The sequence below is a fragment of the Taurulus bubalis genome (genome assembly GCF_910589615.1).
Source record: "Taurulus bubalis genome assembly, chromosome: 12".
In the NCBI taxonomy this organism is placed as follows: Eukaryota; Metazoa; Chordata; class Actinopteri; order Perciformes; family Cottidae; genus Taurulus; species Taurulus bubalis.
In genome coordinates, this window is record NC_136600.1 from 1,742,341 (window position 1) to 1,762,619 (window position 20,279).

The 20,279-nt window shown below is 40.9% G+C and overlaps 1 protein-coding gene across 2 annotated transcripts in view; it reads right to left on the bottom strand.

The window, feature by feature from the left end:
• The window catches only part of grik2 (glutamate receptor, ionotropic, kainate 2), a gene marked incomplete at both ends in the record, with an annotated part of 274,403 nt that overhangs the window by 50,285 nt on the left and 203,839 nt on the right, over positions 1-20,279 (bottom strand). For both annotated transcript variants that reach the window (XM_079227201.1, XM_079227202.1), the window contains 2 exons: positions 6,484-6,701; positions 13,360-13,478. In XM_079227201.1, the coding sequence (XP_079083327.1) occupies positions 6,484-6,701; positions 13,360-13,478 (337 nt within the window). The remainder of the gene's footprint in view (positions 1-6,483; positions 6,702-13,359; positions 13,479-20,279) is intronic.

Genomic DNA, 20,279 nt, shown 5'->3' on the forward strand with positions numbered 1-20,279 from the left:
ACGGAGACTGGAGATAATCAAAAACACTCCATCCATCATCACAACGGTGCGTTTTAAACACCTCAGATGGGATGTGTGGACAGAATATGTTTACTCAGTGGAGGACGAATGACTTCTGCATCCACCTGGACTGATTAAAAAGGGGCAGCAGCTCAATCCGTGGGGAAACAAGTCCAAGTAGAGTCTGGACTGGTAGCTGTAGAGGTGACCAGTTCACCGTTGAAGTGCTGCTACCCAGCAGCTGTATAGCAGCTGAATAGAATGGGTGGGTAAAATGTCCATAGTCCTAGGATGGGTTAAATGTATGATCGTGTGATAATAAAAAGTTGATTTACATTTACAACAAAGAATGACTACATGTTCCACCAGAGGCCACCAGATGCTGTTCAGTGGGGTTGATGCATACTTATGATTTATTGAAGTTGTTTATGTATATAACTTCATAATACTGATTTTCATGCTACTTTTCATGAGTATGAAAACAGCTTTGTGTGACATTTAATCCAGAAAAGTACACCGTTTCCATTTAAGGACCACATTCACCCAAAATCTGGATACATAAATGATTTGTCATTCAGACTGTGGTGTGAACGATAGTCCACTATGACCCATGCAGTTAAGATCAACACAATGCATGAAGGTGCTACAAGCAGCGTGTTATTGAGTTATCTGCTTCTTGTATATGTCTTGTATATAGAAAAATCGTTACAACACAAACACCTGGCCGTGGGTCGCTTGGTAACGGGCCGCACAGAAAGAATGAATGAAAAGTTCGGAAGATGTTTTATTTTGAAAAATGACCAGATACATCCGTCTGTGCGTCTGAGCCTCTTGACACATGTCACGTGATACGTTACCCCAAAACTTAAAAGTCAGTTTAAACTCGGTGTTCTGGTCTAAAATCAAGGCAGAATATCCTGAGATCGCCAAAAAAGCTCTGAAAACCTGCCTCCATTTCATCATCCTGTCTTTGTGAAGCGGGATTTAAGTTCAGGAGTAGACAACATAAAGGTTTAAGTTACGGAGTAGACGGGACATAAAGGTTTAAGTTAAAGAGTAGACTGGAAATAAAGGTTTAAGTTAAAGAGTAGACTGGATATAAAGGTTTAAGTTAAGCAGTAGACTGGACTAAAGGTTTAAGTTAAAGAGTAGACTGGAAATAAAGGTTTAAGTTAAGCAGTAGACTGGACTAAAGGTTTAAGTTAAGCAGTAGACTGGACTAAAGGTTTAAGTTAAAGAGTAGACTGGATATAAAGGTTTAAGTTAAAGAGTAGACTGGAAATAAAGGTTTAAGTTAAGGAGTAGACTGGACTAAAGGTTTAAGTTAAGCAGTAGACTGGACTAAAGGTTTAAGTTAAGCAGTAGACTGGACTAAAGGTTTAAGTTAAGCAGTAGACTGGACTAAAGGTTTAAGTTAAGCAGTAGACTGGACTAAAGGTTTAAGTTAAGCAGTAGACTGGACTAAAGGTTTAAGTTAAGCAGTAGACTGGACTAAAGGTTTAAGTTAAGCAGTAGACTGGATATAAAGGTTTAAGTTAAGCAGTAGACTGGATATAAAGGTTTAAGTTAAAGAGTAGACTGGAAATAAAGGTTTAAGTTAAGGAGTAGACTGGACTAAAGGTTTAAGTTAAGCAGTAGACTGGACTAAAGGTTTAAGTTAAGCAGTAGACTGGACTAAAGGTTTAAGTTAAGCAGTAGACTGGACTAAAGGTTTAAGTTAAGCAGTAGACTGGACTAAAGGTTTAAGTTAAGCAGTAGACTGGACTAACGGTTTAAGTTAAGCAGTAGACTGGACTAACGGTTTAAGTTAAGCAGTAGACTGGACTAACGGTTTAAGTTAAGCAGTAGACTGGATATAACGGTTTAAGTTAAGCAGTAGACTGGACTAACGGTTTAAGTTAAGCAGTAGACTGGATATAAAGGTTTAAGTTAAGCAGTAGACTGGACTAAAGGTTTAAGTTAAGCAGTAGACTGGACTAAAGGTTTAAGTTAAGCAGTAGACTGGATATAAAGAACACACGTCGGGTCTCTCATCAGCCCGACTCGGCTCCTTGTAGAGAAACCAGCTCAGGGCTCCCACTAATTTGACGTAATGGTGAGTTGTATTTTTAAGCACTTTATTATTGCCTTTTTGCTGGTCGTATAACTTTATTACGTCATATTTATTACGTCATATTTATCGCCCACACCGTGAAGGCCGGTCCGTGAAAATATTGTCTGACACTAAACCGGTCCGTGGCTCAAAAAAGGTTGAGGACCTTTGGTCTGGATAACTAGTATAGAGTGTGAGAGGGGATGAAAGACAGCGATTGGTAGCTAACTAAAGGTACTTTTCAATTTCTGTGAACTGAACCTTTAATTTCATTTTCTTTACATAATTCTCATCACTTTACACTACCATTACCATTTAAAAAAAAACATTAAGTGCAGACATGGCGTGCAGATTTAACCTGTGAGTCTTCTTCTCACAAGTGGTAGGCTCTAATTGTGTTTGGCCCAGAGGCGTTTTGCTTCATGGCCAGCCACCTGAGATAAATGAAAGGACAGATATAGAGTGGTACCCAGCCTGCCAACAACATTTAGCCTTTTCTTTTTCTACCACAGTTTAACTTGTGAACTTGTGATATTGTGAGTCGCAAAGGACGGTTGTTTTCCTTTTTGCTATGTTTGGTGAGGAGTTATTTAGTTACAGTGTTTTCTTTTGGAGACACTATCAGAATCAGAACCATTTATTGCCATGTATGTTTTCACATGCAAGGAATTTGACCTGGCGGGAGGTGCATAACATTTAACACTTAACAATAAACATTTAACAATAAACAGAGAGCAATAAATGGGAGCATGAATATTTACAATGGAATCTACAGTAGAATAACACGTTTGGAGCACATATTTGCTAAATAATGCATTTTCTCAAAACTGTCACTTGTGCTTATACGCAAGTGATACACAACTATACACTCAAAGGATTATTAGGAACACCATACTAATACTGTGTTTGACCCCCTTTCGCCTTCAGAACTGCCTTAATTCTACGTGGCATTGATTCAACAAGGTGCTGAAAGCATTCTTTAGAAATGTTGGCCCATATTGATAGGATAGCATCTGCAGTTGATGGAGATTTGTGGGATGCACATCCAGGGCACGAAGCTCCCGTTCCACCACAATCCAAAGATGCTCTATTGGGCTGAGATCTGGTGACTGTGGGGGCCATTTTAGTACAGTGAACTCATTGTCATGTTCAAGAAACCAATTAGAAATGATTGGAGCTTTGTGACATGGTGCATTATCCTGCTGGAAGTAGCCATCAGAGGATGGGTACATGGTGGCCATAAAGGGATGGACATGGTCAGAAACAATGCTCAGGTAGGCCGTGGCATTTAAACGATGCCCAATTGGCACTAAGGGGCCTAAAGTGTGCCAAGAAAACATCCCCCACACCATTACACCACCACCACCAGCCTGCACAGTGGTAACAAGGCATGATGGATCCATGTTCTCATTCTGTTTACGCCAAATTCTGACTCTACCATCTAAATTGTCTCAACAGAAATTGAGACTCATCAGACCAGGCAACATTTTTCCGGTCTTCAACTGTCCAATTTTGGTGAGCTCTTGCAAATTGTAGCCTCTTGTTCCTATTTGTCGTGGAGATGAGTGGTACCCGGTGGGGTCTTCTGCTGTTGTAGCCCATCCACCTCAAGGTTGTGCGTGTTGTGGCTTCACAAATGCTTTGCTGCATACCTCGGTTGTAACGAGTGGTTATTTCAGTCAAAGTTGCTCTTCTATCAGCTTGAATCAGTCGGCTCATTCTCCTCTGACCTCTAGCATCAACAAGGCATTTTCGCCCACAGGACTGCTGCATACTGGATGTTTTTCCCTTTTCACACCATTCTTTGTAAACCCTAGAAATGGTTGTGTTTGAAAATCCCAGTAACTGAGCAGATTGTAAAATACTCAGACCGGCCCGTCTGGCACCAACAACCATGCCACGCTCAAAATTGCTTAAATCACCTTTCTTTCCCATTCTGACATTCAGTTTGGAGTTCAGGAGATTGTCTTGACCAGGACCACACCCCTAAATGCATTGAAGCAACTGCCATGTGATTGGTTGATTAGATAATTGCATTAATGAGAAATTGAACAGCTATTCCTAATAATCCTTTAGGTGAGTGTATTATCCCTTGTATTTATACCAACGTAGCCCATAATGCTCCAACGATTGGGACTCAGTGTCTGACCTGAGGCAGTAAGTGATGGCTGCAGAGGTAAGATGATTAACAGCCACATATGCTGCTTCTTACACCAACTGTTGTTTTTCATTAATTTGTGCAGCGACATGATAAAGAGAACCATCACCACAGCAGTTTGCTCATGAATTGTGAGTAGGTTTCAGTGTGAAGACGAGACACACACAAACATATTAATCACAGCCGTGTGTGTGTGTGTGTGTGTGTGTGTGTGTGTGTCTGTGTGTGTGAACAGCACCTGCGAATGCATGTGCGCCTTTTGCACAGATGGATGAAAAGAAGGTGTGAAATAAAGCTAAATCTCAAAGTTGTCCGAGTGCCATCGACGGATTGCAAGAGATGAAAAAAATGACAAAGCAGCTCCACATGACCCTGAACAGGATATGTGGGTACAAGCAAAAAACAGATGTCATTGGGTTGTGTTAAACTAGTCAAAGTTTAACACTAGAGACCATCTTGTGATGGGATGATGCCAGTCATGTGGCCACATCTGTGTGTGTGTGTGTGTGTGTGTGTGCGCACGTGCACATGTGTTTTCACATGCTGCGTTGCTGTCACAGCTGGTAATAACTAACTAATATTAGGCTGGAACGACATCTGGGTTAAGTGGGAAACCAGAGGTCCCAAAGACTTCAGGGTCACTGTGTCTCAATATATTTTTCGAACTTATATGGATTACAAATTTGCACCAATTAGGTACAACATCAACTCAGGCAGGTTCGGCACTATTACTTAATCCTGAGGCCCTGTGTCAAATTCTATATTGAACACATTTATTATTGGAGCATATATATTGTGCTCACAGGGGATATGTTGCAAAGAGAAGTTATGTTTAATCAAATTACCACAAACTCCTTCACAGTAGAGTAGTAGAGTTAGGTTTATCAGTATTGTTCCAGCAATGGACAACTGGTTGGTTCTGGATCTTACATTTTGAAGTGATGTTGGAACATTATTATATTTCACAGGATAATCGAACAATTTTACTTGCTGATGGCATGTCAGGAGAGTAACAGTGAACTTTTGTCCAGACTAAATATCTATAGGGGGCGTTATGGTAATCCATCCACTATCATTTCACTCTCAAGAGGTAGAACTCTATGGCCAGGGTCAATCTTCTGAAAACTATAATCTATTCTGTGGCTCCAGCACAGCTTTGCCAAGTTTGAGAAAAGGAGACAATCCTAATTTGAATAATATTAATAATAGCAGACGTAGTAGCATAATAGTTTAAACCTGACCGAGCATTAACCATAGAAGTGTCAGATTAGAAAACATGGATGACAATGACTTGTTAAGTTTTGAGAACTTCCCAACCTTCTGTCACTCCCATGGATCAAAGAACGCAGCTTGGTCAGTGCTCCATTACCCATTTAGTGCGTTTATGCGATGCGCCCACCAGCAGCGTTACGGACCGAGCAACTGACGTGTTAAATTAAGGTAAACTATACTCCATTCCCAAACCTAACTAAGTAGTTCTGTTGCCCATACTTAGCTTCCTGTAAAGACAGAAGTTAATTGACACTGAGGTTATTTGGTGTGATAATGTGTGGAACTTGTCAAACTTAGACAAACTGACTGAGGCATAATAATTCGAGTCATTTGTAATCTAGGTTTGGGCTCGTACATTTGTTAATAGAAAGCCCTTGTCACATACTGGTTTCAAAGGGCAGGCAGAGTCAATACTGACATGTAATACAGGAAATGATAGCATAGGAAAGGATCTTGTGATCTCAATATTGTTGAAGTAAAATATTGAATTACAAGTTGTCTTTTGACAAAAGAATAAGTTAGGATGAATGAACCATCTTGTAAAGTGTGTGTGTGTGTGGGGGGAAGGCCAAGTTTCTAACTTGGTCTTCATTTTGACCTCTACTTCACACCTGTAAAGTTTCATGGCTGCATCTTGCATGAATGCTATTCTATCGCTCTGACAAAATCCTGTCCACAGACAACCTGGCTAAGCTCTAAACGCCTCTATGCTAGTTCCTGCGACAGCAGTGCCCACGACCACATTCTGCCATGATGATTGATATTTTATTCAATGTAATTTACACTATTAAAATGTACCTTGCAAACTTGTCAGAATAAATATTGCTGCATCAATTATCTAAAAGCTTAGAATAAACCTTAACACACCCGTATTGTCTATCTGTAATTTGCTGTGTGATACAGAGCAGAGAAGCACTCGAAAATACTCTAGTTGGTTTAATTATATCCAGCTGTAACTAACCTTGAAGAAGGTCATTGTGGAGCCGTCCTCTATCACCCCATACTCTATTTTCGTCTGCTTGGCGAGGTCATCGGCAGAGTCAATGGGCGACTCCATCCTCTCCACGGTGAGGAAGGCCGCCAGGTTTGCCGTGTAGGAAGAGATGATGATGAGCGTGAAAAACCACCAGATTCCTCCTACAATTCTGGTGGAGAGGGCTTTCGGCATGAGCTCAGATCCTGAACGAGAGGAGCAGAGGAGGTGGTGAGGCCTGGCACAGCATTATGCTGGGGAGAGGGCAGCACCCAGGCCAAGCCAGGCCAAGCCAGACCAGACCCAACCAGACCGGACCAGTTCGGGCCAGGCCAGGTAGGACTAAGCCAGACCAGACCGGGCCAGGCCGGGCTAGGCCTCTGCATCTGCTGCCTGGATCACACACTCACATACACACAGAGTGGGCAGAGTAGGCGGCTTGATGGTTGATCCTGGTGATTGATATTTAGTCTCACGCTCACCTTCGGTCTGCTCTTTCTATACTGTACTGCCTCTTCTACAACTAATCACAGTTTATTTTATTTCTAATTGTGAGCCTGCAAGCTAACCGCCTACATGCTAGCTAGTTGGAAAGGTTGCTGCAAGCTAAGCGCCTTCATGCTAGCTAGTTGGAAAGGTTGCTGCAAGCTAACCACCTACATGCTAGCTAGTTGGAAAGGTTGCTGTAAGCTAACCGCCTTCATGCTAGCTAGTTGGAAAGGTTGCTGCGAGCTACCCGCCTGCATGCTAGCTAGTTGGAAAGGTTGCTGCAAGCTACCCGCCTGCATGCTAGCTAGTTGGAAAGGTTGCTGCAAGCTACCCGCCTGCATGCTAGCTAGTTGGAAAGGTTGCTGCAAGCTACCCGCCTGCATGCTAGCTAGTTGGAAAGGTTGCCAACCAAACTGTCTTCCCCAGTTGTTTACCAGACAAACATTTAACGCAACGTTTTGGAGACAAACATCTGTCTTGCAACTGTCCTCAAAAGCATTTTTTGTAAAGCAATGTATTGTCACGGTCACTGGTCGTCATTTATCATTTTTGATTGATTGCTAAGCTTTGGGAAGGCAGGTCTAACGCAATGTGAGCTGGCCTGAGGTCAGACACTGAGGGACTCGCGGTGTGGACGCGTGAGAGTGGAGTGCATTAGATGAATGCAAAGAGGATTTTTTTTTGTGTGGAGCGAGATGGATGATGAAGATGATGACCCTACCCTAAAGTATTTTGGTTTAATTTTAGAACTGAAACAGGCTCCGAGCTCGGTGCACGGTTGTTAATACAAGAAGAGCGCCAGAGCGGAGCTGCCCAACCACGCAGTCCACTGAGCAACACTGTGGGGCATGACTGTAGCCACTGCGGAAAAATAGCTGAGCACACCGGGACTTCAGGTTAGGCCTGCATACTTTCCTTGTTGATTTATAGGCATTATGCATATGTGATGGTCTGCTACTACAGCCATAAGGCTTCATGGTTATTAAGCCGTACCAAACCAAAACTCATCCTATCTGCACTACCTGTGCTGTGACTGTATACTATGCTATAAAGGGGTTTTATGAAATTGTGTAGTACACAGCTAACATTATATCTCACCTTATTTCAGACTCTACAGCTGTCTGGCCCCTTAATCATTAGATTGACCCAGGCAAGCTGGTTTGCATTAGGTCAACAATGCAAATTTGCATGGCAAACTTATCAAAAGCTAAACTCTACATACAGATCTGTACGTAAATACTTCATCCCTGCGAGTGACTCCACTGATTGCTGCAATTCCTATGAGGAAGTTTAGCACAGCATCAGTTGTTTTCACTATTTGTTTGTCTCTTACAATAGAGTAAACACATTTCACTGTTTTTACATTCAAGTTCTATGCAGAATGTAAGCAGAGCACGAAGGAGCATGTGTGCGTGGGTAGAGAGGGAGCGAGGGAGGGGGTTTTGTTGTCCGGGGTGAGGGAAGGTGGGCCTGGGTTATATCAGGACTATTCTCCTCAAGCGGCTTAAGCAATTGAAAGCTGGGATTTTGCACATTCACTCAGAGGGAAAGCTGATAAGGAGTCGGGGAGATAGGAGGTTAAGAACTCCCTTTGTGAGAGACTCACTTTTCATCAAACTTCTTTCTCTCTGTCCCCCAAGTGAGCTGTCAACCAACTGCAGCTCCAGCCCACCGTTATTGATACTGCTATAAAGAGGGAGGGGCAGCCTAAAAAAATGCTAGCAATATGTTGGAGTCCACCTCATACTCGTACGAAATCCCAGTGGTTAGCTAGTTATCTTGATGTTGTGAACATGGAACTCTCAATAGCTAGAATACACTACTATTTTATCCTGGTCTACGGCTCTAAGGATCAATCAACCAACAATTTATGTAACTGTATTGTAATATAATACATTACCTTGTATAATATGTGAAGATGTATGAGGGGGGATGGTGTCGCTAATGGTGGGAGGGGGGGTAACTAACACTGTGTGTGCGTGTGTGTGTATATATATATATATATATATATATATATATATATATATATATATATATATATATATATACACACACACATATGTGTATATATATATATATATATATATATATATATATATATATATATATATATATATATATATATATATATATATATACACACACACACGCACACACAGTGTTAGTTATATATATATATATATATATATATATATATATATATATATATATATATATATATATATATATATATATATATACACACACACACGCACACACAGTGTTAGTTACCCCCTCCCATATATATTTTATATATATATATATATATATATATATATATATATATATATATATATATATATATATATATACACACCCTCATATACACATGTACACACACACATATATATATACATATATATATATATATACATATATATGTGTATATATATATATATATATATATATATATATATATATATATATATATATATATATATATATATATATATATATATACACACCCTCATATACACATGTACACACACACATATATATGTATATATATATGTGTGTGTGTACATGTGTATATGAGGGTGTGTATGTGTTTTTGTGCGTATATACACATGTGTATGTGTACCCTTATGTATTTGTATTTGTATTTATTATAATTTGTATGATTATGTGTATCTTGATGTACATGTATTGTGCACATCTTTTCTTTATATGCATATCTAGAAAATCAATAACAATTTGATCACAAAAAAAGAGGGAGGGGCAGGCATTAGGTTTCTGGAGATGATCTCATTGGAGAACTTACCTCAAGTGATAACAATAATTGTTTTCACTCTATTGACTTTCCAAAATTATGAAAATACCAATAATTTTTTAGTTAATTTATACGATTGTGTCTTTTCACAAGTAGTTGTATCAGAATCAGAACCATTTATTACCATGTATGTTTTCACATGCAAGGAATTTGTCCTGGTGGGAGGTGCATAATATTTAACATTTAACAATGTGTTTACTGTCAGCATGTTGACATCCTCAAAAACACTACACCTACTCTTCAGTAGCACTTCAAATATGGGGTGTTACATTCATATCATAATGCAGTTTTAGTGTACAACACTCGCAGTATGTTGACCTCTGCAGTATCGCTCACTGCATATGTTCACATCAGCAGTGGGTTTAGGAAACTGGGTCTGCAGTTCATTTGTCACTAAACTGTGAACTGACCAGGTAATCATTGTGTCATCGGACAAAAGACACACACACACACACACACACACACACACACACACACACACACACACACACACACACACACACACACACACACACACACACACACACACACATATTGTATGCTCTGGAGCTTGCCTTGTCCCGTCTTTACCACTCTGTGTGTTTTCTTGTGCTTTCTGTTCTGAAAAGTCTTATTTTTTGTCGGATTGATCTCTTCCAAGATTATATATATAGATGTGTGAATCATGCATCTAGCACACAGCTAAAATGATATGAGCTTGCATTCACAACTAATTCATTTAGTTTATGCATTTTGAGGTCATAGCTCTATAATTATTATTTAAAAGATTTAGGAATAAATTAATTGAAGGTGATATGCTAATCTCACAGAAGGCCCTCAAAAGACTACAGCTGGCCCTGATCTGAACAACAAAACAATGACTTTAGTGTCGGGTATCATTTCAAACATAAATTAGCCCTCTGTCTCACCTCTCATTAGCTACCAGCCATCTACACGGTCAGACTCGGCTCAACCACAGTATCTTAGTCACCCAGCGCGGAGCACCAGCCACCCACTCTGCCCATTCATAAAACCACAATCAAGGACACAAGTCAAGGAAGCAGGCATGACCACAAACACATATTCATCAGTAGGGTTAGCAGTGGATTCTACTTGTTCTGTGTTGGACCCATGGCCGGCTATCAGGTGCAGGTTTGTTTAATGCTGCGTTCACAACAAAAGCGTTGTGAAAATTCTAAAAGCTTTTTCGCAATGCTTTTTCGCCTGAGTTTACTCGCTCGACTTTATGTGGTAAATTCGCGTCATTCGCCTTTTCGCTTTTTCACGGCGGAAAGGGGGCGTGTCTTTTCCGTGGCTCAACACATTTACCATTTCCGCCATCCACCATTGAAATAGCCACTAGTTCTGCTTTATACTCGTTGTGGAAGTCCCACAAACATCGGAACAGCAAACGCCATCGTGTCTGGGATCATAATATTATTCGTAGGCACACACAGCTCCGACCTGCGTCTGAATGACGGCTGCGAAAAAGTCAACTCGGCCGAATTTTTCGTAACGATTTTTCACCTTATTCGCATGTATATTTATATATTCCGAGGAAAATGTGCTTTTTCGCAACCATTCGCATCTGTGCATTGACTTTGCATGTAATCAAATAATTCCAACGCTTTTGGTGTGAACGCAGCATTAGAGTGTAGCATGTTACCACCTCCGATCTTCCTTTCCTGTTTCACCTCAGACACCAGAACAGAAAAGAGAGGGCGACCCGCTCCGAGCGGCGAGTCGACCCGAACAGAGCCTGGTTGGGGCTGACTGTCATGTACCCAAGGTAACGTCGAGACCAAAGAAGCACATCCCACAGTTTTCTGGGGGGCGGGGCAAGCCGCCGGGCAGGGGAGCCTCTCTACAGTGCAGACCAGCGCGGTGCCGCACAGACACCGCGGGTTCCTTCAGTCTAATCCCGCTGCCTTCTGGCCCTCAGCCACATCTTCTCAACTGGTCAACCCTACACATCTGTTCTACTGGCTCGTCAAACAAACCATATCCAACACGACTAAAATGCATTACATTTACATACATATATTTTTTTGAGATATATATATATATATATATAGGTCTTGGTTAGTCATAAACATGTTTGTATTCTCTGTGTTCATAAAATCCTTACCAGCCACCATATTTTGATCTCAAATAATTGAAATACTATTAGCATCCTAAGAAATCCAATGAATACAAATCTGTTAGAAAAGTTAGTAGCTAATTTGGGGATATTAGTTAGCATGCAGTAAAAGTAAGCATGCAGCCAGCCAACAAGAGATACGTTATCAGCTGCTAACTCCTGGGAAAGACTAAGACGTCTGCCGATTTCAAGGGTCACTTCATCAAAACCAGTGGTTTCTAGTCATGCAGATAGTTCTGCTTTTATTTGTTTTAAGTTTTGAGATCTGTCTCTGAGATTTCACCCTCCACCTGTAACAGGTTGAAACTTGTAATACACTGAATATGTTAACATACAGTCATTAACTATTCCTTAATGAGATGCTTTTTCCTTAGAAACATCAATAAGGCGGTTGAACGATTTAATTTAATGATTACCATACAAAATGTACTTTTCACAAACATTAAAGTTCAAATTTGTACTTTTTAGTCTTGACTTTTTGTTTCTGAATAAATACAGATCGTTTTCAAATTCAAATATTTTGTTTAACTATGATTTAAACATTTTCATTTGAGGTTTAATTTCACAATAACTATTCAGTGTGTTATAAAATGTAAACGGTTACGGACATTACTTGATTTAATACATTCACTTCACAATACGGTGAGCACCATAATAAATATTCCTTCGACCTTCTTTTGTGGAAGGCAGAAATGTCAGAGACAGATTTTCAAAAAAAGAAAAACAACTCTGCATGGCTCGACCCCAATAGAGGTAAGGGAGACTATTGTTATGTCTTGTACTAGATAAACTGGCCCTTTAAAGCAGCTTTGACAATAGCAGCTGGTTCTGTGTTCCATTGCGTTGTTCATGCTCTCCAGGCCCTACAACCATCACTACCTGCTGCAAATATCTTTGCATTGTCAATTACTTTGGAGAAAATGCTATTTAAAAAAATGCAATATACCTCCCAATGTGGCATGCATTGCAGAGGGCATACACTATGTATTATTATTAAAGTAATAACATTCCACACTTAGTTTTTGTTCTCAGTCTAAAGATGCCAACTAGTTGAGAAGACATGGCATAGATGTGGCAGAAGAAAACTAAACTAAACAGGCAGGGGAAGCTGCTGAGTTCACATTCTCATTCAATCTCACCCATTTGATCCATCTCAGGTATTCTGGGTGGGTTGACTTACCTGTTCAGATGTCCGGGGACAGGCGGGGAAAGGGAGGGGAGGAGTCGGGGAGCATGGGGGTAAGGGAGCATGCAGGCGCACCACCCTCCATTCATTGATCACATCACTCAAATCCCATCCAGTCCTGCTGGACTCTACCAGTGGATCATCTAGCATCATGCACAGAGGCCCCCATGCATGGTCATGGGCCTGGTCAAAGAGCAAGGTTGACCCCCAGCAAAAAGTGGGACTTGTGCTAGAAAAAGAGGGGCAGGCAGAGGCGTCTACCTTGCTGCATGAGAGCTCCAACTCCAAACCAGAAACTATTTAGCAGGGTGAAATTGTTTTCCACTACATCCGAGTCAGGGTTGCAAGGGTGGGGGTTATACCACTCGTAGGGACTAAACCTGTGACAATTAACAGAGAACACACACATATATATACATCTGTTTACTGCAGTTGCTTAAAGACACAAGAGTAAACAATTCAAGAGACGAAGAGCTGTCATCCTACCTGGGGAGACGGGGAGAGAAAACAAAGGTTACTTCGTCATGTCCAGAGATGAAACACTGTAAATCATGCCTGAGGATAAGAAGTGTTGCTATGTCTTCACGTACATGCCTCAGATTGGTATGCTATTAACTGGATGAGTACATTAAGAGTTTATTACATGGATTATTGTAAAATGATGATTAGGATTTATTTACTGAATAATCTATTAGTCAAAATAAAGCCTAGAAAAATGACTGCTTTGAATCTCTCGTGTGTTTTTAAATAGCAATAAAATACAATACTCGGGGATTGGGCTCAATTTAACCCCACTCATATTCCAAAGGTGGCTCCTCACGTGGGAGTGCTCATATCAAAGGCAGTTCCCTCAGTAATTTAATCGATGGGTTCTGAAAATAACTCCATTGTCTGCCGAGAAAAGAACGAATAATCCTTATAATCTTAGAGGAGCATTAATATTCAGCAGATCAAGCGGTTCATTCCCATCGTGCCCATGCTCCCCCTCACTCGACACACTCCTCAAGCGGAGCGGTTTCTCATTTATTCACATCAAATAAAAGTGACATTACATTAGTAAAGGTTGATTGGTCTGCAATTAAGCATTCTGACCTGATTTGGTTTGTGCTGAAGTCGAGGTGGGAACTGGGGCCCTATCTTGACTCGAGCTGTTTAACAGACACAAGGGTTTGACTAATCAAATTGCAATGCATAATGTAGACTTACTGCGCTGGAAGTCAAAACCGATAACCTCAAGTGGATGTTACATCTGCATAAAGGATAATGCAGATGAAACCGCTACCCGCCGCGTGTCAAGGTTTGGATTGTCCTCTGGTTATAATACAGTCCTGGGCTGAATACCCTACACTACAGGCCTCTATATGAAGACATATTGATTGATAACATGACAGCATCATAACTGTCTCCTGTCATTGACTATTGGGCTTTGCCATTATGATGTGGTTAACAGTGGTGTTCCTTCTCATCCCCACAACACTCAAGAGGATATTGTGTAGTGCAGCTCAAGGACCTCTGAATGTCCCTTCTTAATTCTGCTTTAACAGAATCCCTGGCCTTAAATCAATCCGTCCGCTCACTCAATTTGCCCCAGATTTGCTCGCTTGTCTATTTGCAATGCCAAATTGAGTTCAGCTGAACTGCGACCTTGCCGTGGCAAATGTGACAATGTGACCCAATCCCTTGCGCAGAGGTCTCCGAGTGTGTTTCCTCCAATCATGTCGCGAAAAGCCAATTACCGCTCGCCACGAACATGGACGAGCATAGTTGTCAGCGGCGTGCTGGATCATGGGAGTGGCTGGCTGGACTGCCGGTTGGGTCAGGGACCGCTTAACCAATGCCGCTCACAGGAGACAACACAGCTTAGCCCGTCTCTCACTGTAGCACTGGTTGGCCTGTTTGCTGTCACTTTGATCCAATTACACTGCCCTTACATTATCTCAGATCATCTGTGCTGCAGCGGGAGAAACTTTGAGCAAGGTCAGTGCAGAGATAAAAGCCAGGAATTCACCTGCAGCGCAGAAACAATGTGAGGCTTTTATCTTCCTATGGGGGCTGGGTCGCCCAGCAGAAAGCTCCAGCAATGCTACGCATGATAACTCCAATGTCAGGAGAGATGAATCAACAGTCAGAATGGTCTGGTTGCTCTGTCACAGGATGATGCACTTTATATGTCTAAACTTAAGCGTTTGACTGATGTTATAAATCCGGTCGTGTTCAATTAAGGACCAGCTCAGTAAGCTTTACCTTTCTGCTGACTGTTGAAGTGTTTTACTTTTTTTTTGCACTTTCTTATTTCCAGTGAGTTTGACTATTAAAATGTTTTGCAACCAAACACAGGACTGTCACTCAGGAGACCGCTGGTTGTGTCCTGAGGGGAACCAAAAGGAAACATTGACTTTACACTCGTAACGTTTTTCACCAAAAATGGTTGTTGCCTAAGCCTAACCAATCTTTTATCACCAATAACCACGTGGCATGTCAATTTCCTTTCTTTTTTAAAACTGTTTTTGATTGACTGGTTAGTAAAAACGCATAAATATGATGTTGTGACTGGAAAATGTTGGAAAGTGAAGGCGAGATAATTTTCTGTACATTGCTTTAACGCTGGCAACATTCTTTAAGGGCCAACTGAAATATAGAGATCAGGTTTGTCAACTTTGATACACTGTTTATGGTGTAAAAGTGTGTACTCAGGGAACATAATGCAGCTTCCTACCCGACACTACATTGTTGATACATATTTAGTTGAGCAGCATGCATTTTAGAAGGACATCTTTCTGTTAAGGGTTCAATCCAATTATACCCGCTAACCCTCTATTGCTTAATACGGCTCCATACAACATCAACACGATTTACACACATCCAGAACATCCTACTTAGAGGTCTGCGTGGGATTCAGAGGAACATTTTAACCACATGACGAGGCTGTGCCTTTAATATGAGCACGTACCAAACCAAAGACTTCTCATGATTCAAAGACTGAGAATGGACAGATTACACTTTGATGTGAGGAAAGAAAGACGTTGCGCACAGAAATATTCAAATTTGGAGCAGGACAGGCGAGGAATAGATGTCACTATCATGAGTCACAGTACTTTGGAGAAAGACGAGGAATATTCTGCACAAACCTCCTGATTGATTACTGTCAATTATCATCACGTCTGCTTCTGCTTCCCTTATCTTAAAGAAATTATCTTGACGTGTAGGATGTAGGGAATCGGATTCCCCAAAGTGTAACAAGGTGATAACGCACTGGCTTTAGCAGAGGTGATGTGATATCTACTTGTTTTGTTTAAAGCCGTTTCATCACCTGTGCCAGAAGCAACAATGGTGCTATTGATGTCATTAGAGGGGACATAAAAGCAATAACAACAGGTGACATTGACATCAGTAACTGGAGGTATCGGGACAGGTGGCGGGACAACAGAGTAATCATGTGGTTTGAGCTGTGCACCATGTGGAATAGGCCTATCCATGGCAGAGAGAGGCTGCTCTAGCTCTAGCTCTGTGTAGGTCAGTCCCCGTGTTCAGTCTCCCACACACACAAACAGTCAGTCAGTCACACAGTGCAACACAAACGCAAGCATACAAAGATAAAATGTGTAATGTGTACACACACATATATATATAAACAGTATATAAATGCACAGTGGAACTAAACCTTGTCGTGTAAAGTATAGCCTGTCAATTGTATGTGCTCGACGGTTTGTTCTCACAAGCTTTGGTGAAATGAGTACTTCACATACAAATGATGTGTGTGAACAGAAGGTGAAAGAAATGCATTTCCCCCCCATGCAAGGATTAATTAGAGGACATGGGACGAATAAGACTTTTTATGGGTGTATAGAATAAGCACAGAGCGTCCCAAGAAAAATGATAGCATCTGTTGGGTTCATGCAAACGGACTGTATTCTTATATTTCAGTGAGAAGCAAAATCTTACGTCCGTGTGAATTAGGACTCTTCTGTCAAGAGCAAAGGCAAAAGTAGTGTGACATTGCCCGGGGTCAGGACACTGGTTGGGGGACAGGCGGGGTGGTGGGATGGCTCAACAAAGCCTGCGTCTTTGACATGGTGAGTACTGGTCTTCTATCAACACTCAGCGTCTCTCAACCATCACATTGATGGTTCCATAACCTGAACTGAGTAACCCAACCAGTAACTAAATTGCTATGTAATCCAAGTTAAATCCTATCCTATCTCTATCCTTAGATCTGCAACTATCCGAGTAGTTGCAGATCTAAACCTGTGCCTAAACATGACCAGACCTTTACCAAAACAGGGACAAGTGAACCATCATTTATAAGGTTTTAGAAGCACTGTTCCTGCCATGGAGGCATCAGATCAGAAAACACTCATATGGGTCAAATTCACATATTTTGTTTAGTTTTGCAGACATACCAAAAGGTGAATATAGTCACGATCAATGTCTGTACTTGCAATGACTTGTTTCAGTCACTGATCCTGTATAGTATCATTATAGTATCTTAAAATACAAATGTAAGTAGTAGCAAGACTTTATTGTTGTTATCTTTTGCTAATTGACCTGCTTTTTACCTGTTTATATTTATTTAGTTTCAGTTTTTGTTTTATTGTGTTTTTTACTGCTCCATCTTTTAATGTGTATTTTCCTGTGTCTCGTAAGTGTTTAAATGTTTTGGCCCCTGTTATTGTCAGTCTGGTTTTTACACGTTTTTGACTCCTGTGCAGCACTTTGTGACCTTTGTCTATGAAAAGTGCAATATCAATAAACGTATTTACTTACTTACTAATTGGTATTTTGTTGCTGTTTTGTATGTGGGCGTCGTTGTACTGACACAGTACTGAACCACCTTCGACAAACCAACTAGAGAATACAAAGCTCGGCAGAGTTTTTCTCTTAGTTAACCATGATCAATATCATAAGGTAGCGTCTACAGTTTTCACATTTAGCTGATCCCATGGTGATTTTAATGAAAAAAATCTGTTCACTCTTTTTATCCCTGCTGTTATCTAGCCATGCAGATAGTTTATTTCCTTTTTCTGTAGAGGTTCTGAGATATCTGTCTCTGTATTTTCAAGGATGTCTTCTAGTTTAAACTTCAGTGGAAGGTTTGAACAGCTATAGCTCTATCTATTATCTAGAACAACAAGGACACGCTTTCTGGGAAGACATGTGCCTGTTGAATTTCTGGGCTGAGCACCACAAACTAAATCCCATTCATCTCCAATGCATTGGAGCGAAACAACTAAATACCAAACGATCTGTATGGCTACATAGCACAGGAGATATGTCACACCTCTAAAATAGCTCAACTGCCCTTTCCTCCAGACTAACCTACATTCTACACATGTAAAACTCGTCTCCTTTAGGTGGAGGGACGTAATCACCACATCTTCTGTTCACAACACGTAATCTGCCTTTTAGACTTCTCATTTCATTACATTTTGTGAGACTGTTATGTGCTTCAATCTACAGCAGAAACCATGCAGCTGTAGCCCAGCATGCGTTTGTGTGTACAGGAGAAAAAAAGGAATAGAGTGAGGGGGGAATTTATACACTTACCCAAACACTTACTTATTATGATAATAAATACAGATAGGTGCATATTCTGAGCCAACTTAGATGACAGTTGCCGCTTTTTATTTTCTCGTGTGATCATATCGCCAGTAACATCGGAAAACACATGTGCGTTAACGGTAAAACTGTCGGGTTCACGGCTGCAAGAGAGTCGACGTCTCCCAAAAGTTTTAGAATTAACATGAACTTTTCTCTCTCTTTTTTTCTTCACAATGCTTCAAATGGCAGTCACAAGTAAGAGCCACTGGGTCAAATGAGCGAGCCTTCAAAAACCATTGGCCTAGTTTCATCAACCGAATGGATTGGTCTGAGCAAAGACAAGAACACCAGTACAAATATTGTGTTGTGTCATTTCACCAGCCTAAGCGTTCTCTGCGTCAACTGCATCACCAAACTAATCTGTGATGTCGGTGCTAAAAAAAAGTAAATAAGATAATACTGTTGTGTGTGTCCATTAGAGATACACTTTGATGTGTAGTGTGGTTAAGTCACATTAAGTCTCAGAGCAAAGAGCAAAGAAGTCAAAACATTCCTGATTATTAATTGAATGTTTCGATCAAAAGCACTGTTTTATGATAATGTACATTCACATCAGGGCTGAAATCAGTACAGAGTTCGACCCATCCTACACCTACCCTCCACAGCATGCATCAGCTGAACATAGCCCTTATGTGTTATCACTTTCCAAGTGCAACTCCAGAACCTTGTACTTCTTTACAAAGGGGCATAACGAGCATATTTGGAAAACAATGTATTTCAACTTTGCAGCACTCCCTCCTTGGGTTCAGTTTCTTTGAACAACTCCAATGCCATTTGAACTTGTGAGGCTCTGATTTACTGCCTGGGATTGCAGGTCACAGCCACACTTAACAGAGAAGTTTGTAGCAGAAGTGAAAAAAAGTATTCCAAGGCAACTAAACAAAATAACCTTGAATGTAAGATGTTATGGGGGAAAGCACATAAGAGCCTATGTAAAGATGGCCGACGCAGCTCCACTACCTCCCACTGTACATAAATGAAACCAAAATATATTGGAAACTGGTGCTGCTATCTTGTGCTGGTGATGTCATTTGGAGCCAGAGTCTGTGCATTAGGGATCGAGGTCCCGCCTATACACCCGCCTGACTGACAGGTCCCATCTGCTAATATAGAGGGGGTGGGGTTTATGACATATACTGCAGCTAGCCACCAGGGGGCCGATCAATATATTTTTGCTTTTCGGGAGCTGGCATGTCGTCCACCTTTACTTGGGTCTTTAGGAAAAAGACAGCTGCTCTGTGTGCTTTGACCGTCTGCAGAAAAGCAGTCTGGACAAATATATATTTGTCTATATCTTAACATATTCTCAGTTGCTATGAGCACCAAAGAAGTCCAGTCACAGTGTGGATCCTCAGCAAAGGTTACGAGGACTAGAATCAGATTTGACTTCCAACAAAGTGTCCAATCTGCTGAGGCTACAGCTCAAAACTAATACAAAACTAAACTGGCTCCTGGTAAGGGTGACTATTAGTTGTAGTAATTGTAGACTGTGAACCTAAACAAGCAGAAACAAATGGTAGGCTATCTCTGACTCACAGCCGTGCTTGAAGCAAGGTGAAGGAAACAAGAGAAAAGAAAAGACA